This window comes from Etheostoma cragini, chromosome 14 (assembly GCF_013103735.1).
Source record: "Etheostoma cragini isolate CJK2018 chromosome 14, CSU_Ecrag_1.0, whole genome shotgun sequence".
Taxonomy (NCBI): Eukaryota; Metazoa; Chordata; class Actinopteri; order Perciformes; family Percidae; genus Etheostoma; species Etheostoma cragini.
The window spans coordinates 9,998,577-10,023,675 of record NC_048420.1 but is presented as its reverse complement, the minus strand read 5'-3'; the positions used below and the strand labels follow the sequence as shown (position 1 = coordinate 10,023,675).

The 25,099-nt window shown below is 41.7% G+C and overlaps 1 protein-coding gene across 1 annotated transcript; it reads left to right on the top strand.

Moving 5' to 3' along the window:
• Positions 1 to 6,785: 6,785 nt before the first annotated feature.
• evx1 (even-skipped homeobox 1) lies at positions 6,786 to 10,416 on the top strand. The gene is made up of 3 exons (XM_034891214.1): positions 6,786 to 7,367; positions 8,293 to 8,528; positions 9,024 to 10,416. The coding sequence occupies exons 1-3, from the start codon at positions 7,004 to 7,006 to the stop codon at positions 9,549 to 9,551; spliced, it is 1,128 nt and encodes a 375-aa protein (XP_034747105.1). The 5' UTR covers positions 6,786 to 7,003; the 3' UTR covers positions 9,552 to 10,416.
• Positions 10,417 to 25,099: the final 14,683 nt, after the last annotated feature.

The following is a 25,099-nucleotide window of genomic DNA, read 5'->3' as shown; positions in this document are numbered from 1 at the left end:
AATCAAGTATGAAAAATAATAGCCTATTAAATACATGGCGTCATTAAACTGTGTTATAGCGCTTATTGGCCTACTTATTATAACAGGTGAGTGTTAATTGTGCAAACATGCAAGGATAGAATAAAAATAATATAGTCTTTGGGTTCATAAAGGGAAATATCTTCACTCTTACATTTGCATTGCAAAGACTACTCGTTCAATTTGTACTTTGTATTTAAAGTGCTGCACTATTTCTCTAGTTTACATTTAGTCAAACTGTGTAAGTATAAGTATATGCAATATTCATAATTCTGTTGAAATATTTGTATTGCCTTCACTAGGAGATATCCGAGTTAACATACATGATTCATACCATGATTCACAGTAGCCTGGATGTGTCTTGACGTTATCACATAACAAATGCCAAGTAATTAATCATTCAGGAACATCATGCAGCAACAATGAGTCAGGATAACTGTACATAGTGTGTTGCGTTCTGCCCTGTGGCGCTTTTCTCCATGTTGGCAAATCAAGCTTAAAAACAAAGTTGCTTTAATCATTAACTGTTCCTTTCCTTGTTAGATTTTCATCATCTGTTCATATTATAACCACCGCATCGGGCCTTTTGTTTTGTACATGCTGCAGGGAGGTGTTTTCATTCAGAAATAATGTATGTTTTATCATTTTATTCATTTAAGTAACTTACATTTTATTTTTTATAGTAACACTAATCCCTGCGCCCCCTGCCAAGGTGGCCACCGGCGCATGTGGTCAGTCCAGTCTACACCCACACACACACACAGACACACACCAACACATACATTGTCCCGCCAAATAGATGCACATTTTACTATAGAGTTACACGTATTACACACACCTGCACAAACACGTATTCATTGTTGACTTGGCACTGAATTCTTTGATATCTGCTGAAAATGTGGAAGCAAGCAATGATCAGACTGAATGATGATTAAAATAGGGTTTTGTGCTTTTAAGTTCCAAGCGAGATGACCAATGAATAAATAATATGAACTCCAATAAACTTAAACTTTCGAATTCTGATTTCGGCACGGACCATCCCTGGTCTGTCTGCAGGATGCAGGACAGGACTCCACTTTGGGAGCTGGCACAGCCTGGAGGCTTTTCTCTGAGGTCATTATTCAGGTTTAACCCCTGTTTGTCCTGGCATCCAAATAAGAGAGAGAAAGAGTCTTCATTTATTCCACGGCCTCAGCGCCTGAAGCCTGGGGAGAGTAGGGAAATATCTATATAAAGTTATGCTCGACTATAAATTTATATCGTTAATAGTATGAATCGTGTTATAAAACGGGCTGCTAAGACGAACTAGGCTACATGCAGTCAAATTTTAGTCTTGATGGCACGTGTTTAAAGTTGACGGCTGTCAAAAAGTTGTCAAAACATAACAACCAATATGTTTTTGTGGTCAAAGCAGTCAGCCACAGGGCGGTCACACACTTGACTTTTCCATATTTTCTGGACGGTCCCCGGCTGTGTGATTATGAAGGATTGCATAAAAATAAAAAAGAGCCACTTTTTTTTTTCTTCTTTTTTCTCTCTCTCTCTCTCTCTCTCACACACACTCAAACACACGAAGCCACCTTAAAGGTCCACGGTTAACTGGAAAGTTTCACTCCCAAGGTGTTCTTGATGTGTGCTTTTGACTGACACGCTCGTTGCACGTTTCAATTTCCCCAGCAGAAGTCTTAAATGTTGCGTTAACTGCCTGCTAAAGCTGTAGACTGCGAGCTACATGGGAATTTATTTATTGGCATTCGTAGAGGTCTGCAGCTTGTGTCATTCACCGGCCTAAAACTGGATTCACACTATGATAGAGGGGATGTGCAGGGGAAATAGTGGCTCCTATTTAAATGTGCATCATTCTGGCAGGGGTTTGTGTGCCATTCGGGTCCTGCCTACAAATAACCAGACGGCAAAAAGACATTCACATGAACATTCTTTAAGTAGGCTACTTAAATTATATATTCTATAAGAACTATGGAGGTACTTTAGGCCTGCTTGTCTTACTATTTACTATCATCATCGCTCTCATTATTATCTGTATTGTTAGTAGTCGCAGCATGGGTGTTGCTTTTTTCTTTTGTTGTTGGTAATAGTATTTAGTATCATCAGATACGATGTTATACAGAACCATCGTCATTATGGCCTGGTGCTTTGTTCAGTCTGCACAAAGGCCGAATTAAAGTCCAGCTATGGTAGCCACGTGCACCACAAATATGAGCTGCAATTCATATTAAATACAGATTTAGTAACACGACTTTGTGTAAAATGTGGCAATGCACTGGGGTTACACCTGTTTTATTTCAGGTGTTTTTTTGTTACTTTATAGAAGAAGAAAAAGAGATGGATGTACAGAGAACTAATTCCGCCGCTTGCATATTTTTATGCGGATGCTGTCGTGAATTTAATTTAGATTTCTTTGAGACATTTTAGACAACCAGTCAAAACTAAACGAAAATATTCAAAAAAGGTAATTAGCAGCTGGCCAACTTTAAAGATGAAGCCACATAATATAGAAACGACAGACAGCTCGAATCAGTCTAAACCATTTAACTGGAAAACGTGGCACGCATTTGGACATTTGCTGTGAAGATTTTAATGCAAAATATAACAAATGTTATGGCCTCAATTTAAATATTTTCGCGTGATTTGTTTTATTTAATTAGCATACTTATACAAGCATAATATACTTCTGGGAAATGTTGCTTAAGTTTCTGATACATATGAGATGTAGGCCTATGTTATGTTTTTGATCATTTGAACAAAAATGTTTGTCAAATGTGGGCTGATTACAGCAACGGGCCCACACAATGCCGTGATCAAGATGCAAACTTATTTAAAGAAAAAATGTCCACTGTATTTCCTGTCTGCTATTTACAACAGTCAACTGCGTCGTGGCAAACACTAACTTTTAGGTCTAGATCGAAACTATTCAGAAACATCAGAATCTTTAACAGACCTTCAATCGCATGCAAATCCGTTATGCCACGCAACCACACAACATCAGCACCTGAACCCATCGCAAAACGCCTGTAATTAGAGAATAGTTCGCGAAATACGCGCAAAATGTTAAAATCTGCCTCTGTCTTAACGTCCATCAACAACAGCTTAAACAGAAAGAAAACATATGCACAAAAACAGTTGGGCATGTTTATGCAGATGACAGCAACACTCTCTAAAAATAAAACCTCATTTGCAACCAGACGGACTTGTAAATATCCCCTTTCTCAAAGATGCCATGGGACGCACCAACCAGTCTAAAGAATTACATGCACTCTTGTGAAACGCCAGGGATTTACACCTGGTGTGTTGCCTTGCTTCTGCTGAACGCCTCGTGATGTTTGCCCCTTTAATGGGGTAACACAGGCCTGATTCCAGTGGCTTGCTAAGCCCTACGTGTAATAGTGCGGGGTTTGCAGGATGGAGCGGGGAAGAGCGATAATAGCGGGTCTTACAGCGCTGTGATTTCCAGCTGTATAGTCATTAGGACATGTTTCACTCCAAGGTCAGCGAGTTAACTCTCTGGTAGCTGCGTCATCCTGTTTCAAGGCCAAGTTGAAGCAACGGAGACGGGAGGGGCCACGATAATAAAGGAGAGGCTACATATTTTCTTCCAGGTTCTGACTCCTTGGGTTAAACCAGTGCACCTCATCCAGCGGAAGACTCAACATGCGCTATTCTATCACACACTAAACAACGTTTTTGTGCTGAAAGCAAAATATTCTGGCAGCTCGGCATTGCCACCATGGATTGGATTACATGCGTACTGCGCAGACTCCATGGTCAAGTTCAAGTTGGGCTGGCTAGTAAAACTGAGGGGCGCATTCTGCAGTGTCTGCCGCGGGGGCGCTCCCCCTCTTTGATCTCCCCCTGCAAAACTAGACACTGAAGCAGAGACTGCAGTCCACGTTTCTGCACTTCTGCCACCAAGAATGTGCAGGATTTGGATTGCGTGTCAAAGATACATTGCATGGTCATTTCTTCATGTAAATAAGGGAATAAAAATGTTCCACAATCAGCAAGTTCTCCAAACCCATTCGCTGTCCTTCACTATCTAAAACACACACAATATAAGTGGCACTACTGTAAACCTGCAAGGTCATTCATCTGTTGCGCAAAGCCCTTTCTAAGTGTTATCTCCGGATGATCACAAGATCCCATCTGCCCCGGCCACGACCCATTGCATAACTCCTGGAAAGTAGCGAAACCATGGGACCTTTGCCATCTTTCGACCGCATGGTGACCCGTCCTTATGATTTTTAAAGCTGAAGTAAAGCGTCTCTAAAAACAAGAGGGATTTTAGGTCTGCCAAAGAATGTGCCCATGTAGCCTCAGATGTAATTTACCTAAATCAAAAAGCCAGAGGAGCCTACGTTATAACACACACACTCAATACCGGCTACACAAAACAAGAAAATGAACAAGATTAACCTTTTTTTTCACTTCACACTCATTTTAACTACACAAAATAGGCAATAAATCAGCAGGTAGGTGGCAGGAGCAAACCAACAAAGACCGACATTTAACTAATTCAATTTTTCTTTTTCCTATAGAGTCGAGGATATATTTATGGTTAAGAAGTCCCTTAAGTGCATTTCAATTAGTTGCTTCTTCGTTAACAATTTGCTGACTGATCTTTATTTATTGTGTTCTGTCTCCACAATTAATATTCTTCTTATAATTATTTAAATGCAAGGGAGTTTACGTCACTACAAGAAATTTATTTCAACATATTCAAATAAGAACCAGACTTAGGAAAAAAATAGTAGTTTTGTGATGTACTAAGTTATACTTTTGCAAGTTCAGACTCCGATGTTATAGTATTTTCACTCTCAAAAAGCATTAACACGAAATCGTCATAGCGTGAGGGGAAATGAATGAGAATGAGAAAGAGAGAGAGAGAGAGAGAGAGAGATATCTACTTTTTTCCTTTGCTGGTCAGATGAAAGAGTCGGAGGAGAAAGCCAAAGGAATTTCCCTCAACTCCTCAGCTGGCGGGCTGGGGGAAGGGCCGTCACTGGGGCCTCTTACCTCGTTTGGACAGGCGAGGGCGCACAAGGACAGCGAAGGCTTTAGAAGGTCTACAGTCTGCCTCGCTCTCCTCTTTTTGAGACCACATGACTAGATCTCTCTACCCAACATCATGCCCGTCCAAGTCCACCACCATCCATGCCCAGCAGCCGCCAAATCTGATCCAAGATCGGGTGAAAAAATGTTGTTTCTGAGAGACACGGGTGCGCTCAGGTTCTAATGTAATGCCATTTTTACCCCAAAGTGTAACCCTGCTTAAATACCCGAGGACAGGTGACACCTGACAATATATTTCATTAGAAGTCATAAGTTAAGGTGAGCTGACAGGTGCATTAACAGTTCGTGCTAGGCCTAAAGCTCCCAAATACTTGCTATTCCAGTTTCAATCACTTTATTATCCCAAATAGGAAACTTGATGTGCAGTCAGGAGTGAAAGTTAAAAAGAAACACATGTATGCAACAGACAAGGCCACAATACAAAGACGTGAGTACAAAAAAGGTTTCCCCAACACAATTTATCTCTAAAAACAAAAAGTACTACATTTCATAAGTACTACACTTTTGTTGACTACACCACACTAGCTACACTACTGAAGCCTATTATTTAAAAAAAAGGTTGAAAGAAGTAAACAATTGTCAGTCAAATAGAAGCTCATATGTTTGATATATAGGTCGCAAACAGGAGCAAAGGCAGTGTGAACAGTGTGCGATCACAGCCTGAAGAGACCGAGAATTCAAAACAGTGGACATTCGGTGCACTGCATCCTAAAAATTAAATATCAAGCACATCATAAACCTATATGTAATACAACTAAAATCCACATTAGGTCTGCAGTCCCAGTATATCTCTTTTTCTCACAAACACACGAAGTTATTCTGGCAAATTATTCCCCCCTTCCCCAGCCCCTAAAGGGGATACAAGCTCTCTACAGTAAATCTTCCTTCATCATTTTTCCATTTCATTTATTCATTAAGCCCCAGAAAGAATTTCAAGCATAATCCCTCACAGATCTTTGCTGAAACACTGTCACAGCAGCCCACCGCGTTGTATTCTCATGGTTAGAAATGCGCATTTCTTTGCACATTAAATATTGTGTCTGCATGGTGTATAGGCCTGCATGGTAATAACAGGCTTAACAACTTCTTTAAGACGCACAAATAATGGATTTGGCTTTCCGCCTGTGTTGTCATGACTTGTGAGGCTTCATGTCAAATGGCCTCTTATCTAAACTCTGACCGTAAGACTTGACCTTTGAGGACTTTACTTGAATCCACTTTAGGTGGAGATGAGAAAGGCAGTAAAGACAGAATGGGGAGATTGGATGGGGTGCGGGGCGCACTAAAATACAATTTAATAGCTTATTTGGATTGGTAGATGTTTTTACTCTATAATTGAGGATAAAATGTATTCCAGCTCGTAAAAATGTGAACTGAAATTTTTCACTCATAAGTATTTTGTAAATCTAAAGAACAGATAGATAGATAGATAGATAGATAGATAGATAGATAGATAGATAGATAGATAGATAGATAGATAGATAGATAGACAGATATCCACAGCGGCTGGTTGTGCCTGACACCCCCCACCTCCATCTCAATGCTGCCGTCTGTTTACCCATATCCAATCAATGCGTGTCGTCATCGGGGGGGGGGCATCACGACGACTGGCCTATTAAGAATGACAGCTCTGGAGGAAGAGAGAGAGAGAGAGAGGCTAAATGGTGATCCCTCCCAGAGCTCCCTCTGCGCACTCTGGAGCGCTCTTCTCTTAGGGTCAGACCGGATTGCATCCCCTCTTTTCCAGAAGCCTCTCCTTCTCCTTGGGACTCAACCCCCACCCCCCTCACCCACCTCCACATCATTACACACACCCCATCCAACCTGAAAATCATCGCCTTGGTTTTGACGGCTTGCACTCTCCCGCGAAGTCGAGGTGTTTTAAGTCGTGCTTGTGATGGAAAGCAGAGAGGAGATGGTGATGCTGGCGGAGGGAAGTCAGCTTGGCAAGAGCGGCTCTAATTTGTCGGGAGTCGTCGGGAGCCCCTTGCGAGAACCGCAGGGGAAGCAAGGCCACAGAAGCTGTCTGAGCCCCGGCGCTGCGCCGTACTCCCGGGACAGAGCGGAGGTGGTGATGGAGGAGAGCGCACGGAGGAATATGTGCGCCGACATGAGGCCAGTTGGCACGTCTTCCTCCGGAGAGAGACACCAAAGTGATCATCCCCACAAAGACGGCAGCAGCTCTGACACCGAGTCGGACTTCTACGAGGAAATTGATGTCAGCTGCACGCCTGAAAGCATGGACTACCCAACAGCTAAAGGTAGGCTGGGAGCTGCATGCCACTGCGGCTTTTCTCTCAATGCATGGTTGTGATAATTAAGTTGATTGAATGCCAACGTGGATTATGCCAATCAATAACATCAGTACAAACACGTACCTTGCGTTTATTTAACATGCAATTATCATATCTGAAATGTACATTGAAATCGAGATTTTAAATATATCCTCAATAGAATACATTGTAGCATCACTGACAGCGGAATATAACTGCAGTCGGTGATGCACAGCTGTTCTGTCAAGTGACCAGTGTGACTGGAAACACGCTGAGTGACACCCACAATCTAACCAGGCATTTCCCCCTCTTAGTTTAACAATGAATCACTTGTACAAAGCAAGTCAGCCTATGTTATATTTACTGCACGAGGAAGAATGCAGGATTTTATGTAAACCACAAGCAAAACGTGAAGGGAAAGCCACTAACAGGAATTTGTGATGTGTCTATCTGGAATCATGTAAGGTACAAAGACTTGACACGGTTTGCTGAAAATGTGTTACATCCCACAAAGTATATGCACAAAAATATTCATGTACATATATGGATATTTGTAGCTGCTGTTTACCTCAAACCAAAAGGGATGGCAAGGGGACAAGCGAATGACAACAATACAACCTCATTATTCATCATTGTCTATTAAAACAGTACAACATAGGCCTCTGGAAAATATTATTAACAATGTAAATATCAGCAAGACGTTGTTAGGACTCCACAAAATGAAGACCCGAGCTATGTCAGGAAGGCCCTTAATAAATAAAGTGAAACCGTTAGCCTACTACCTCTTAGGAAAACAGCTTATTAAATATGAAACGAATAGGATAAATACAAGTTTCAATTTGTTTTGTTCAATTTTTTTTTTTTTTATTGTATGCAAATTATATCTGATGAATTATTCTGCATACTGATTCAGGTCGAAATGGGGGTTCTCCGGGTCACCCGAGTGAGACTGGTGCTGACCCGTGTAACATGGTCCCGGGTCCTGGCTCCCTGTCCTATGCAGCCGATCAGATTCGCCGGTACCGGACAGCGTTCACCCGGGAGCAAATCGCACGGCTGGAGAAGGAATTTTACCGGGAAAACTACGTGTCTAGGCCGCGGAGATGCGAACTGGCGGCCGCCTTAAATCTACCTGAAACCACAATCAAGGTAAGAATTGTCTCGAAGGAGCAGAGCAGGCCTCTAAATGTGCATCCGGCCTCCCATTTAGTTATCTTGTTTTCAGAAAACTCCATCAAAACAAGAGTGCCTCAAAACTGTTGTGTTTAAATTTAATTATTCCCCAAAAGTCCGTTTTAGATATATAGAAAATACACCACAGAAATCCAGCCCAAGGCCAAGAATGGCACATAACTGGTAAGAATTTGTAACCTGCAGCTAACAGTCTACTGGGAGCAGAGGCCTGGATTTTAAAATGTTTTTTTCTTCAACTGGCACAAGAAGGAGTACAAATTATAATCGTAATTGTATTTTTTACAATAAAATGTCACTATTCATTCAAAATAAAAAATAAACCTCGCTGTAACCCAAATCTTGGTTCGTGCGTAAAACGCCTGAGCTACATGTCTGCTTTGGTTATTGTTGTTTGTCTTTGTCTCACTGGGCGTTGTGGTTAATATTTGACTCGGTGTGTCTCTGTCCCAGGTGTGGTTTCAGAATCGCAGGATGAAAGACAAGCGCCAGCGTCTGGCCATGACGTGGCCTCACCCCGCCGACCCGGCCTTCTACACCTACATGATGAGCCACGCGGCAGCCACGGGGAACCTGCCCTACCCCTTTCCATCCCACCTGCCGCTACCTTACTACTCCCATCTGGGTGTCGGAGCTGGCGCGGCTCCGGCTGCCACCCCTTTCTCCAACCCCCTGCGCTCCCTTGACAGTTTCCGGATGCTGTCTCACCCCTACCAGAGGCCGGACCTCCTGTGCGCCTTCAGACACCCCTCCCTGTACCCGGGTCCAACCCACGGCCTCGGTCCCGGAGGAAGCCCCTGCTCCTGTCTGGCCTGTCACTCAAGTCAATCCAACGGTATCTCCAGCAGGCCATCGGGTTCGGACTTCGCTTGCTCCCCAACTAGCAGGACTGACGCTTTTGTCACTTTCACGCCTTCAGTGCTCAGCAAATCCTCATCTGTGACATTAGACCAGAGGGAAGAAGTGCCTCTGACCAGATAAAACCAAAACAACCCCGCTCTTGTTCTACATTGCCTTTACCATAAGCTTTTTAACCTAACATATTATGTGATCAGGACTAAACAGCATGAAGAGATAGTCTGTATAGGCAGTGAAAGCCAGTTTAAACTTTGGGCAAGATACCTAGCCAGATCTTCAGCTGACGCACAACTGATCTCTAATTACTGAAAAATAATAATCTCATTGCTGAAGTAGGGGGGGCATGGACACAAAACCAGATTTGATTTTTTTTTTATAAGATTAATTGGATTTGTGAGAGAGGGGTATCCAGAGCAACGTTTAAATCTCCGTGATGGATTGCGTTACGGTTTTTATCATTACATTTCGTCTCTTTACGCGCTCGCATCGACCTACATGTATTGTTAGTCACGCGAGAATGATACTGTCCATCTCTCTTTTTAACAAGGGGATTTGACTGCGGCTCATTATAAAGAAGCTCTCCACAACGGGCTGGGCCGAAATGTGCAGATGCTAGTGAAATTAGTAAGTGATGTATATGTAGGCTACAACCCGGTGAATTTTGAGTGTTGAATTAATGATAATACCAGGAAGAGATCGTTACTGCCAAAAGGTAACAAGGCGCCGGGGGAACGGATTACTACAGCCATCACGGTTTGACAAGGGGGAAAGAGAAGAAGGAGGACCCAGAAGAGGACGGAGAGAGACGGAGAGAGGACAATCAAAATGAATGATAAAAAAAATAATAATAGTGAACATTTTTAGGCCATTAAACATTCTTACAGTTAAGGATATAAGAGCAAGATCTTATAGCTAATGAAAATGTGATTAATATATGCCTATAGGCCTCTTTTTAAATATGTTGTCTTGCCTTGCACTGCTACAGTGGCGCCAGAGAACGCGGACAAACAAGTGACTGATTAGGTTTTATTTTGTATTTTTTATTTTGTATTTTCTCGGTTGTTTTTGACTTGGTTGTCCTAAACGTCTAACTTGCAATAAACACTGTCAAAGAATCAATGGAGTAATGAGTTATTGTCTTCTAAATACATTTAGGATTTTTTTGAATAGCAAAGATCCCGAATGCAGAGCTAAGGAATGTCTTCCTGTTACTTTAACCCAAGAAAACAGAATAAAATCACACACGTTTTACCCTATCTCCTTCGGGTCATTTTATTTCGTTTGCAAGCTGTTAAGGATTTTCTATACACACAATTTGTCTACCACCCCCTCCAATAATAACACTAATTTTGTTCTCAAGTGGTCGGTGTCACAACACCAGAGTGGGACCGCGCATCTCCCGATGGGACCGCTAGATTGACCGTGACAGTTCAGTGGTCCCCGGGCTCCGTTAATGCCACTCATATTTTATCTGCGACCACTTAATAGACACGACGGAATTAGTTGTCTGGAGATATTGGAAACGCAAAGAGATCGATGATTCGTAGAGGCCTGCCACCAATCAGCGGGATCTTAATTGGCTGCGTTTGACCGGCGCTGCGCAAATTAAAAGAGTTTTCTGAGCGTTATAGGATTGGCGAGGTGCTGCGGCCCGCAGAGACTCACACAAATCACGGTTTAAAATGGGGTTTTACGTCTTAGATGGGAGAGATCAGAAGTTATTGCAGCAATGTGCGGAGAAATGGCTGGCATCAGCGTGGACCTTAAAGTCCACCTGCCAAAAAAAACATTGGACACATTGTAGCTATAATCCAACAAGCGGGATTGCATTTATATCAGTCATTACGGTAGGCCTACTATATATGCAGTATAGTATTTTAGATGAAATACGCTAGGCTACTACTATCCCTCCAGTTCACCTTTATAACAACAGGCATAATTAGCAACGCACATGCATAATATCACCCCCATGAACGAATTATGCGCCCACAATGGAAAACCAAAACAAAATATTATAAAGTCACTAGATATTAATCCTCCTCTGGTGCTTTTTGAGGTAAAAGGTTCATCCTAATCAGACAGTACCGCACACACACGCACCAACGAGCCCTCCCTCCCTTACTCACCCCCTACTCCTTCCCGCACGCGCGTTTGATTGATGGCCTTATTAACTGGAGTTCTTGTAAGTGTGACCGAGCTGATTAAAATGCATATGTTTGGAATAATACACCGTTTAAGCCGCCCGGGTCGTGGCGAAACCACAAGGCAGATTTATGTAAACTATCAGCCGGTGTCTTTAAGCCTGATAGGCACACGGGTCATGCGGGAAAATGTCTTTAGGTTTGTACATAATAAAATAAAGATAAACGGATGAGGCTATCCGAATATTCAAAAGGCGCAGGGTCTCCAAACTTCTGGTTTCATGGCGGGTTATTTTTAAAGCTTGGAGCTGCATTTCATTTGGTTGCACAGGAGCAGCAGCACTATACGATCATCTTCTAAACCCGCGTCACACTGTGCCAAAATGACACATTAAAGTGAGGCAAATTACAACCACATTTACCCAGCCACGCATATGGATCTCCATCTCCCCTCACTGTATAAACTACTGAATCCTCAGCGGCCTAATCCAGCATCAACATGCCATTTAATCGCTGAAAGATTGCGTATGACTGAGCTTCAAGATATGATGGGCTCATAGATTGCGCACATAACACCAATTACATTAGCCGTAGAAGATCCTATTAGTGAGAATTGGCTCAGGGCTCCCCAGCTCCCACAACTAACACAAAGCATTTTGATAGGGGCGGTGTAGTGCAGCTGTCCACCGACAGCAAATTCCAAAAAAAAAACACCAAATGGATCTGCGGCTGCTGCTGCCGCTGTTTAAATTGGATTACATCCTAATTTACAGGCCCTTGTCGTAACGCAAGGGGCTGGCGGAGGCGTGGACGGACCAATCACACAGTAATGATGATGAATGGGAGATTAATGCGCATACAAGGAAGACAATTTAAGCCTTCATCTGTTTAAATAGGCTTCCAGTATCACTTGCAAAAGGGGGTCACGTTAAATCAATTGGGGGACAAGTGAAAGTCCTATTCGGCAGCGTCTTTATCAACCTTATTTACGGTGCACCGGAGACAGCTATATGCAGCTGGAAAATGGAACGGCTGCTACGTGCTCATGTGGCATACGAGAGAAAGAACAACAGAGCAAGACGGGTTCAGGATAGGCCTCTAAAAGGATCCAACCAGCAGAATGGGTTCAGGATATAAAAGGATCCTTTTAGTTGTTCAAATCAAGTGAAGCCGAAGATGTCCATCAGTGTGTCTGTGCCCGTAAATGCTAAAATAAACCTTCTGCACTGGAAATGTACATAGGCTATTCAAACCAAATAAACTCACAATGTTTGTTTGATGTAACAGAGGTTTGGTGTAACATGAACGGAATGGAGGGCAAGATTAAAAAAAGAGATACAAAAATGAAACTGAACACTCAGAAGCAGCTTTGTGGCCACAGCTCCAGCAAATCTGGTTTTGATTGGGTTCATTTAGGCCACTGTGGGGAATTTAATGAAAATTCCTCCTTTACCAAATGTAGCCTATAGGTGAGCAAATAGGTTACAGTCTAGCGTACACACTGGGTTTTAAATGCCTGTTTAGTTTACCAATTACCTTTCATATCAGCACACAGTGGTTAATTATCACAGTTCATTGACTACCCAATATCATAAACATCCTTTGTAGATGTCCACTTAGCCAAACCTTAGACTAATGCAAAGCTACACAATTTATTTGGTAGGCCTGAACCACTATAACACGCGCCAAAACAGTATTTTGGCGGCCAGATGAGCAATTAACTCCTTCACAGGTCGGACATTTACAGTATATATACAGTAATAAGGAAGCAATGTTTGGTAATGCTTACACGTGTAGATGGTGTCGGATTGGCCCGCGCTGGCCGCTACTTCACATGGGAAATGTTCCAACTGTGGTACTTTTATTGTCACATGAGACACGGAAACCGACTCAAACCGAGTGATGGAACTAGCTGCCTTTTGTATGTACCCTGCTGCAGGTAAGACGTTGGAAAATACCATGTAGGGGGTGGGGGGCATGGACGCCAGGGAATCAATGTGTGCTACAACAACTGAATACAAAATATACGCACACACACACACTTTACATTAAAACAAATGTTTCTTTGAGTTCAAAATCATATAAGTGAGGCAAAGACAACAATAAGACAATTCGACGCTGTCTTTGCACTATACCCCTTCCCCCCACTTATTAATGTGGGCTGCTCCTTGAGCTTTTAACCAGGCGTGTGGCCGTTTAACAGCAGTTTGCCCCGCAGCTTGCTGCTGGGCGCAGTACGGTACAGGTAGCCTTCCATGTGTGCACCGCTGTTTTTGAGAAAAGAATAAACTTGTAGGCCTACGTTTCATTTTCCTTTATCTAACGAAAAACCTCCCAAACACTAAAACAGCAATGTGTAAAATGCTTAGCATTAAAAAAAAATTGAAAATCAATACCTCCATACAATGAATCAATCCTTTATGCCTACAACGAGGTAGGCTTGGCAATTCAATGAATTGGCTATCAATGAGCAATCTAAGGTAATAGAGCCCACAGTCTCCATTTTAAAGATCAATATAGCTCCACAAAACATATTTCATGGATTTTTTTCAAGATGTCTGATGATGGTGGAATTCACTCATCTGCCGTTTCTACAGCAGGCAGGCCCATTCGGTCTGCAGCATCCCTTGCTTTCATTTGAATGTCACTGTTCTTTGTCAACTTTCAGATAACGATGTTGTGACAAATAATCACTATTTGTCCATTTCTTTTGATTGTTGAAGAATTTGAGGTTAAGTGTAGTCAGATTTATGTTGTGTATTGAACATATGCCTTGTGGATGAATACATGGTCTGAAATAACTATATAGCTACAATTATATTTTGAAAGTGGAAAGATCCTTTAGCAAGTTATGGCTTTAAAAACATGCGTATTAAAGCATGTTGGGCAGCAGGGCCACTGTTGTTGCAATTGTTGCATGCACTTGTTTGTCTGCACTAACAAGAGATACTGTATTGTTTTGAGATTTGTTTCTATTTCAGTCCCAATTGAATTAGCACTCCAATGAATCCTGTCCAGAGACGCATATTAAACGTCACATTATTTTGCTTTCAAAAAGTAGTCTTGGGTGTCATTTAAATATGTGTAACAATCTGGAGGTCTTTAAAGTTATTAATTTGATACATTTTTAATGCTTATTGCTAATTCAGGACATGGTTGAAGAGTGGTTTAAACTGAAATGATGCACCTTGACTTAACATTAATTTTAGGGATTTAACAATAGCTGAGACATGATCACAGCTCCCCAATCTAATTGTTATTCTCTCTCTGCTTTAAAGCAGAAATAGAGCTTTGAGTGGCGCATCCAAATTTGTTGTCTTGTGTTAACAACCGAACAAAGATGACAGTGTTCGGTGGGGTTACTAACTTGGTGAAATGAGTACAAGAAAATAATGTAGTAGATAAAGTTACAAAGCTTTGTGCGCAAAGTTGTCAAGAAACCAGTTTGATTATTCATTAACTATATTAAAATTAAAGGGCAGCTGCCAACAGCCGTTGGGATGATGAGTGGTGAGGGATCCTCATGGGATTGTGGTGCTGATCCTTCCTCCCTTTTATCATCGTTGCCATCATTAGTTCTGGGACTTAGAGCTATTTGAGACTGACATAGAGGATATAAGGATTTGATTATTGATTTTCAAAACAGCATAAGGATCCGACAACTTCAGATGCCACAGAGAGAGCATCGCCTCTGTGTTTTTCCATCGTTTGTTGGCTTATTGTTGGTGTTAGGGAACAACGGTGGTTGTTATGTGTCTATATTAGAGGATCACAAAGGCTCAACATTCCTGTGATTCAGCACTTGTTCTCAGAAAAAAGTGGTTAAATCATCTATTAATTGTTATTATTATTCTATACATATAAGGGATATTTTTTCCAAAATGTTGGGACCCTGGAGATTAGGTAGTTATGGAGTACATATGGCCTGATGGTGTGGAATTCAGACCTGAAGTGAATCTATAAACAACCACGGCAATGCACATTAGCAAAGACCATGCAGATGTTCAGTATCCTGCTTTATGGATTATGACCCTTAAACAGAAAGTTGATTTACAGACTAGGTGTGTTATCCAGCCGTTTTTTAGTTTTTCTTCCCAGTTTTCATAAATTGTGCTCATATTTCACTTTGCAAGCACTCTGTGAAGTGGCCCCTGATCTCAGTCAGCTGCCAAAGGGAATTTAGCTTTCGCCAGGCGGAAGCATTTCCTTTGCCTTGATTGATGGAGCGGGGAATGGCAAGAACGTTTGACACCCTGATCCTTCTCAATGAAATTCACAGGTGAGGAAACTGAATTTAAGTAATTTATTACTTAAAATAATTTCTGGACACAAAAGGACACTATTACACATTTTGGTAGAGGTCTAGAAATGTCATCAAATAAAAAGTGAAGAAGAAAAGAACACATAACTACTTTTTTTCAAAATAAGATTGTTGGTATGTTTATCTTGCCAGACAACAATCAGGAGATCAATTAAAAATAGCAAATTAAAAGACACTAACATAATGTTAATTTTCAAATAAGTAATAGTAATGAGGACAGCAGCTGCATCTCAACCTAACACATTGTCACTTACTGCCTTTGTTTGACCTTCATTTCTAGTAATTGTGATCCATTCCTTTTATGCCATCCCTCTATAGGGAAACTCTCAGTATTGAAGAAATCTGAAGATAGGCAGCTCTTCTTCGCAATTGGTAGTCACAAATACAGCTTGGTATTCTGGGGGCATTCATGTCACTAACATAATACACCAGTGATCTTCATCAAAACTAAAGCCTTTGAGTTGGAAGTGCACAATACATTGTGTGACATACTGTAGGTGCAAGAAAGGAATTGATGCAATGATCAAAGGTAGAGGACATGTAAATAAGAAAAGTGCAGTTTCCCTTTGACTATTTCCATGATGTTGAAGCTTTCCCATCATGTGACCCATTGTAAGTTAAACTTACACTGTATAACATTAACTCATTTAGCAGATACTTCTGTGCAAAACATATTAATTTACTAACTATGGTGCAGTTCATGCTTTCTCTTTTCCTGAGCTGCATGACTCTACATCCTCTCATTAATTGTACTGATGCACAAATCCATGTGAAACCTCTTGTCAGAGTTACAGTCCTCACAAGGACTCCTTTATTGGCCCTCCATTGCAATTAGTTAGAGGTAGAAATCCATTCACTGCAGCTCAATGCAGCAACCGTTTTAGTTCACTAGCAACAAGGCATTAGGAAGTGTGTGTGTGTGTTGTGTGTGTGTGTGTGTGTGTGTGTGTGTGTTTGTGTGTGTGTACTTGTGTGTCATTACTTTTGGTTTAAAATCCTATATTTATATATAAAATACTGCTATATATAATACATATTGTGTGTACACATGCAGGAGCTTGTGCAATGTTTTGTATGTTGTTCACACCACCACACAGAGAGATATCACCCCAGCCTTAGTTTAGTAATACAGGGGAGGCTGTACTCTTCTGCTCCTCTGATGTCCAATTGTCACTTAAAGTCCTGGTAATGGCCACATAATGGCCAAGTGTCACTTTATTGATAGTGCAGGGAGGAGCTCAGCCACCAAGCCCTCCCAAAAGTCTTACTCAGCGTTGGGATAATGATCAACTTATTCAATTTAATTTGATTGTTCAGCTGCTTTCCCCATAAGATCTTTTTTGGTTTTGTGGAGCCGCTCACGGAGCACACCACATTGTGTGATATTGTTTAAAATGATTTAATAAGCACTTTGTTTTACGACAGAGGCTTATTATTTTACGACCCTCACGGCAGCCAATGGCTTTGCAGATCAGTCCAATTCTTTCCACACCTCATTTTATTTTACTGCACTTTGGCTGCTTTACTGTTCAGCAATAGCGGTGGCTTTAGGCGACAGAAAAAGTTGTGCCCCTTCTTTCCCAGAGAATCATCAAAAAGACTCCAGAGCAGCAGTGTGTAAGAAAAAGTTTGTTCCCACAGTCACACTGAACTTGCATCACTCAAAGTGCAGCACGTTGTTGCTTACAGTGGGAATTTGGCTGATTTTTAGGCTTATTTTTTTGCAATGATCAGCTTAGAGCTTTGATAATAATTTGACATCTGTGTGGGCTAGTGGTGTTGTGTGTAAAGTCGGAGTGTGCATGCCTGCTTGTTGGTGTGTGTGCCTGTGATAGAGCACCTCATTGCTGCAGTGATGCATCCTCATTATGCCAACGTCCCATGACTGTCACATCCAGCCTACTTGTCCTCTCCTGGGGGACCAGGGTGTCTGGGCTTCCCTTTTTCTCTGCTCCTCCATCTCCCAACCCCCTGCCCTTCTGACTCCAATCCCCCCATCCCCCAACTGCTGAGTCGTCCTGCTGACCGCTGACTGCTCCTGAACAATGACTGCGGTTTAGTGATGTTAACTGAACGTGAAAAGCTTACATTTAAAATTTACTTGTAGCTGAATCAAGGGTCCGTAGTGAACTCATGATAAAGATAAGAAGAAAACAGAACTGGACTCAATTATTTCTTTAGCAAGGGGTTCAACAGACAGTTAAACGGCTCCTCAGAACAGCGATTATATCATGGCTTGGCAACCATTGTGCAACAGACCTGTCGAGCTTTGGATTTCTCCACATGTTGAGGCAATGTGCGTTGGGCTCTGGCGCTCTGCATTTAATGGGTTTGGGGGATAGTGGTATTTTTCCCTAATCTTTTCAAAACCCAAAAAAGAAGAATGGATTAAAGGGGGTGCTTATTTGCTGTAACTTAAGCTGCAATTGTTAGCATGTCCGGCAAACCATCTTACAGTGGTAGCAGTTACTTCAAGACCAAGGAGCACATCATTGACTAACTACAATAGTTTGTCACGTTACTGTTGCTCTAGTGTACAGAAGCCGGTCCTGGATGCTATCAGAGTTTTAGCTAATGTAAGCAGCTGTCCTGTTCTCTAGGCTTATTTGGGGATTACAGTTTGAAAACACTAAGTCGGCTATGTATTTTTAATCATTTATTTCGTATTATACTTGAAACAAGCGGATAACAAATTGTTTATACCAGCGGCTAATGAATGTTGAGCAACAACCAAAAATTAGTACTACTACAGAAAAATCACGGCTATTATGCTGCAAAATTGAAATGCATGTTACTGAATGTTTAGCGTTGCTGTACTGTTGCTGTGAGCAAAAACGACTGTGCCACTGGCCACAGTGGAATATGAGAATGCAGAGCTTTACAGTGGAAACAGGTAAACACTATTCCTGCTAGCTAGCAGCTGCCTGCAAGTTGTTGCTCGCTCGGGCTAGCACACAGCACATGACAGAAGTAGCATACTTTCAGCTTGCAACGCTAACTTACAATTGTTCAGACAGTATCAAGATGTTGTTTCAGAACCACGGCCAGCGCTGTTTGTAGCTTTAGCACAACGCATGTATCCATCAAGTGCACAATTAGGACCTTTTTTAAAATATACTTTGTTGTTTTTTAAAGTCACGCAGAAAGATGAACTGGGCACAACATTTTCAACCAACTAGCTTGTTTAGCTAGCTAGCTAGTTAGCTAGCTAGCTAGCTAGCTAGCTAAAGCTGGTAAAATCTGCCAGTGACAGTTGGCATTTTGATTGGCATAATTGACGGTCATCGGCTAGAAAAGAGAGGCTCGTTTTGTATACCTTGTCTGAAGTTTATGGACCCATTGCTTCAAAAAGTCCAAGAAGTGTGTGTGATAAATCTAAAGATTCCAAGACTCTAAGCAGGAACAGCGTTGTGTGTGTGTGTGTGTGTGTGTGTGTGTTGAGGTAAGATAACTTTGAAAGGTAAGGTTACACCATGGGAAAGAGAGCAGAAGAGATAGTGGTACCAGATAGTGAGAGCATCAGAAAAGGAGCTAAGAGCCTGTGCTTAGTGCCTTAATGGCTGATTTCAAAGAACACTCACACTGTTTGGCTGGGAGCTGACCTCCCCAAAACTATAAAACTGTTGTGATTGAGAAAGAAGAAGTTGCTCAGTGCTCAACATATCTCCACAAACATGCTTGCCAGGATTATTCACAAAGCATGATTCAACAGAAAAGCATTTTATCTGCAGATTAAAGTATCTGTTAAAGGTAGGTCAGGATGACATGTATGGCTACAGTATTTGGCTTGAATGGTAATCCTTAAATCATTCTTTAGATACATGGTTATTAATCTTCATATTTTACTGCATCTGTTTAATGTTAGAATGTTATATAAATATGATTTTATATAAATTCTGTTGTCAACAAACATAACCCAATATTCAATGCAGTTATTACGTGTGGCATATTAAATTTAGTATAGACACACAGTGCTCCAAGGTACCTTAAAGCTGTACTTCTTGTCATATTTTATATTTCTTGTATTAATAGTGCTGTGATCTTAATGAGATTTCCTGAGGAAGTACGGCTCTAATTGAAAAATTAGATTATTTGTTTAATGATCGCATCATAACATTTCACAGCCTTTAATTCATAATAGATCCAAAAATAATTGTTTGCATTTTACGACTGGATCTGAAGTATTACTAAAAGTAATACTAAAATGTTTTTTTTTTAGTAAAGTTGCGCTTAATACTCGTACCAATTAATTATTGATATAAGACAGTTGTTTTTCACTTAATACCTTGTTCAGGAAAATAGTGTTTTTTAGGTCTCCCTGGCAAACAGGAAGTGATGCATTTTGTTTCTGGCAGTGGTTTGCTGGGAATCAATCACAGACGAGCTGCTTAGTTAGCATATTGCAACAATAGAAAGACTGAAAAACATTGAACCCTGCGAAGTGTAGAGAGGAGCAGATCTGATGCTGAGCTCAATACCAAAGATGGCAACAAAATTAAAACAAAATGTCCCCACACAAAAGAAACAGTGTGATGTCAATTTCTCTCAAGCGCAGTCAGATGAACCTGAAAGCAGTTAGTGAATAGACATGGAAGAATGGTGAGCCAGTTTAATAAGACAGACTGACGCTGACAGACCTATGGCGTCTTCAGAGTTGTGACTCACAGACCAGGAACTCAGATTAGGGGGGGAGAGGGCGTGAGGAGGGAGTCTTGTCTTGGTCAACTGAGGGGGGAGGAGGGGGAGAGAAAGACAGGAAGGGAGAGTGGAAGAGCTTAAGGAGGAGGGTCTTGTTTTATAGATCTGTGTTTCTAATGCATATGATTGTCCACTGTGAAAAAAAGGGAAGAAATTAGTAGAATATATAAAAAATTGAAAGGAGGGATGAAGGACAACAAGACAAAGAAACTGGGAGCAACGGCTGTGGAGATCAAGAGAAAGATGGAGGTAAGGAAGGAGGACATGGTTTATGTTGATGCTCTGTTTGTGACGGCTGTCTGCTGGATGAAAACAGGGCTCTTTAACTCCTCGCGGGTTAATGGAACTTTTATGAGTTTGTCTTGCAATCATGTAACCCCTGGCGTCTCCTTTACTCTCTGTCCTTCTCTCTCATTCCCTCGCTGTCTTTTCTTTTTCCACTATCGCAGGGCAGATCAGAGGTGAGCCACTCCTGTGTTTCTGTAAACACAGCTCTCTCTCTCTCTCTCTCTCTCTCTCTCTCTCTCTCTCTCTCTCTCTGTCTCTCTTTCTCACTCTCTCTCTCACTCTCTGCACTGGTTTTATGGGGATAAGACCAGTTAGAAAGGGGTCTAAGATGTTGAGTGACTCACTGGTCTGGCTAAGTTTACATTAGGTAAAGACTTGTTTAGGCAGTAGTTAGTGTAGTCAGCGGGGGAGTATGGACAGCAGCAGCATAATGGCTACTTAGAGGTATTTCTTTTTTGTCCAACCATTGCCTTTACCAGTTTGAGAAATAATGACTCACAAGTTCAAGAGAGTGGCAATGGTTTTTTAATGTAAAAAAATAAAAAGTAGCAGTATTTGCAACCCCAGACACCTAGACTTCTATGATACCCCTCACCCAAATCCCAAAACTAAAAACTCTCCCACCACTTGGATAAAAGTGGTTATTTGTCTGACAATGCAAGGTGCATTAAGTACAGGGGACAACGGGGTGTCTGAAGGTGTGGTGAATTGATGGAAATTGGTGTTGAAAGGCGACTGGAACCCGACCAGTTCTCCCCATCATAAAGCATGGCGGAGGAATGAACGGCTATGGGCCTGATGCAACTTTTAATACTGGGCCATGACTCACGCTGACTGTCAGTAATGAGTTTTATTCATTTCCATCATTTGAGTGTCGATTGCGATCATGGGGCTATCTGAGAGGCATGATTGACGGTATGGAGTCAGATCTGTGGGGTGGGATAAAAGAGGACAGAAGGGAGCTGGACGCTGATGCTGATGTGTATGTGCCTTTGGTGGCAATGTGTGCGACGTCGGCTAATGATAATTTTTAGAACCATACAGAGAGAAAATACACAAAAATAGAGATTCAAGGCTCCATTTATAAACTAGAAATCTAATCTAAGAAGATTGAATTTGCACCTAATAGCCACATCTTACCATCTTCCTATCATTCATCTCTCTATTTCAGTTCTCGTGCTCCGTTTCCATCTCGGCTTTGAGTCACAGAACCCCAACATGGAAAAAACTGAAGTCATCACAGCCTTTTATTGTTTTCTCAAGCCTCAATACCTTCAGGGTGAAGTATCTCCTGAAGAACATTGCCAAAGACAGGCAGTTTAAAGATGATAATCAATATTGATCCCAGTTATAGAGTGAGTGTGGGGCGATGTGAGGGGGAGAGGGGCATCCTTACTCCGTCTGGACGTTGATGGGATCAATGAGCTTTAGAGGTTTGAGGAGGGATGGTTTTTTGTGTGTAAGCTCAGTGATGGTGACAAGGCCAGAGAGATTACACAACCTGGGCTCCTCATCTTTTGCAACGTCTACTGTGTCTGTTCTATTTCTCCCTTTGCCAACATTTCTTTTGCATTTAAACACTCTAATGAACATGTATGTGAAAATGCATGCAGTTATACGCGTCTGCGCAAGTGTTTGTGCAGGGTAGATTCTGAGGAGACTTGAGATGAGACCTTATAAGCCTTATTTTTCACCCACTCTAGGTTATTGATTTGGAGACAATAAGGTGGCAATCTGCTGGGAAGTTACAATAGGAAGACATGACATACACACATACCTGCTTTTTTATAGATCAAGAACATTAGTAATAAATTAAAGAAGGTGCACACACACTAACACTCATGTACACACATTGCAACCTTAAACTGTGAATGAATTAAAACAGGAAGAAACATGGCTTTATGGGGCATCTTGTTCTTTAAGGATTCATACAAAAAAGGCACAACCCAGAATTGTGGAGGCTTCTCACTCAGAATAGCTGAGGATGACTGTTGGACTCTGGCTGTTGAGGTAAAGATCCATCCTAATCGGTCATGCTTACCTGTGACAGTAACAGAGCTTTTTCTATTCTAATAAAGCCTGTCCTCGCTATATTTACCTGCTTAGCACAGTCCAGTGCTTTGGGGCCACTGTGACCTACCTACCCCCTTCCCTTGAGTGTGTTCGTGTGTGTGTGTGTGTGTGTGTGTGTGTGTGTGTGTGTGTGTGTGTGCATTGGAGAGAGACATAATGGTGACTTAGCACCTGGACAAGTCAACGATATGTAGATTCAGCGATGTTGATACAGCATCTGAATTGGCAGTGAATGCAAATTTATTTGTGGCCCAGAGTGATGGAGGGAAAACGTGTGTGTGTGTGTGTGTGTGTGTGTGTGTGTCCGTGCGTGCAGCATGAGAGAGAGAGGGAGATGAAGATTCAGCTGTGTTGGTCAGAGTGTTGGATTAGAGATGACAGCCAAGACCGAGGAATCCCATCATTCTGCGTCCAGGGAGCGCTCCATTCAGCCAGTGACACGGCCCTGCGGAGTGGGGCAGGAGAAGGGGTGCCAGTTACGTCCCAGGGGGTCTTATGACCTGATGGATATGACGCTATGGGATGCAGGAAACACCCTGAACATTGACTCTCGCACACATTGTCGTCCAAGAACACAAATAGGCTCACCAACATCAGTGCTGCAGGATACACAGCTGTCATATCTTTTTTTTTTTTTTTTTGCTTTACCGCATTTGTATGTAAATATAATGTGTTTATATTTGTGTGTTCCAGGATGAAGACAGAACAGCACAAATGCATGTGAGCACCTACTTAGCAGGGTCCCTTATAACAGTGCTAAACAGCTTTCCACAACTATCATTGACATGCAAAGCCCCAAAGTTGCATCTTCTTTTATTAGAATGGAATCATAACTATCCATCAACTCAGCCAGCCAACCGTATCTCTCTCTCCGGACACCAATAGCCAATCGGCTACCTCGATATTTGAGAGCTAATTTGTCACAGTCAGCAGCATCCCTCCCATTTCTTCCTCTCCCTAAAGTGACTGTCATTGTCATCTGAAGTCTCTGAGGATGGTTTTATCATTCCTGCTTAGTACAGCACTGGGACACACACACATTCATGGGCATCTTTCCACCCACACCAACCACTCTGCAAGGCTGTGATGCCTTTTTATGAGCATTTCATTTTGCTCCTCTTTTCTCTATACAGTATATATTCTTTACACACATACCACATGCAGACAATGATTGCTGTGTGTGTGTGTGTGCTGTTTCCCTCCACTCTGCTCTAAACTAACCAATTATGGGTGTTTATGTAGCTTTAATGCATGTAAGCGTCAGGAGAGAAACATTGCACCACTTACTACCTAATCAATGAGGCCTTGCATGCTACACCACCCCTCGTTTCTCTCCTCTCACTCATCCTCTATCACATCATTCCTTTCTCCTCAGTACCCCTAATTTTCTCTTTCTTTCTCTTTCTCTGCCTCTCTTTGTCTCTATCTCTCTCTCTCTCTCTCTCTCTCTCTCTCTCTCTCTCTCGTTCATTCTCTGTTCAATTAGCAAGAGACAAGAGTGAGCTATCAGGTCAATTGACCATGAAGAGAGCTTTAAAGAGAACAAGATGAGGCCATCACAGAGTTGCTATCCTCAAGACAACTCAAGGCTGTAATTTGGTTTATTGAGAGTGAGTTTGAACATTTTTGGTTTGCATTTTAAGTTGTACTGCAGTCCTGAACTGTTTCAAAAATGTCCTCTCTTCTACATCCTCCAAAACATTGTGTAAGGCACTGTATTTTATTTTGAGTTAATTCAACTAAAAACTACATTGCCAAGCTGCTTTGGGAAAGTATTTCGCCTCATTTAGCTTCTTGTCTTAAACAGGAGAAAATTGGTTTGGAACTGTGAACCATGGATGTGCCAAGGAAGACAGAAAGTATTAAGAGTCACACTAACGTACTGTAATTTAGTTTTTATGTTTTAAAAGATCTTTTTGAAGACAACAGAAACAGAAAATCACCAGCCTTGTCTTTTAAAATGCAGACAATTCTAGTTCCTTTAGCAAAGATCACTTGTCTTCACTCCATCCTGTAATGTCATTTCATTTAACTTAACTACTAAGTAACTGTGAGCTCTCAAAAGGACATTCATGTTAATAAATGTATGCTTTCTGGGGTTGGAACGGAACCAAAACACCGGATGTTATTGGATGTCATTACAGCGTTCT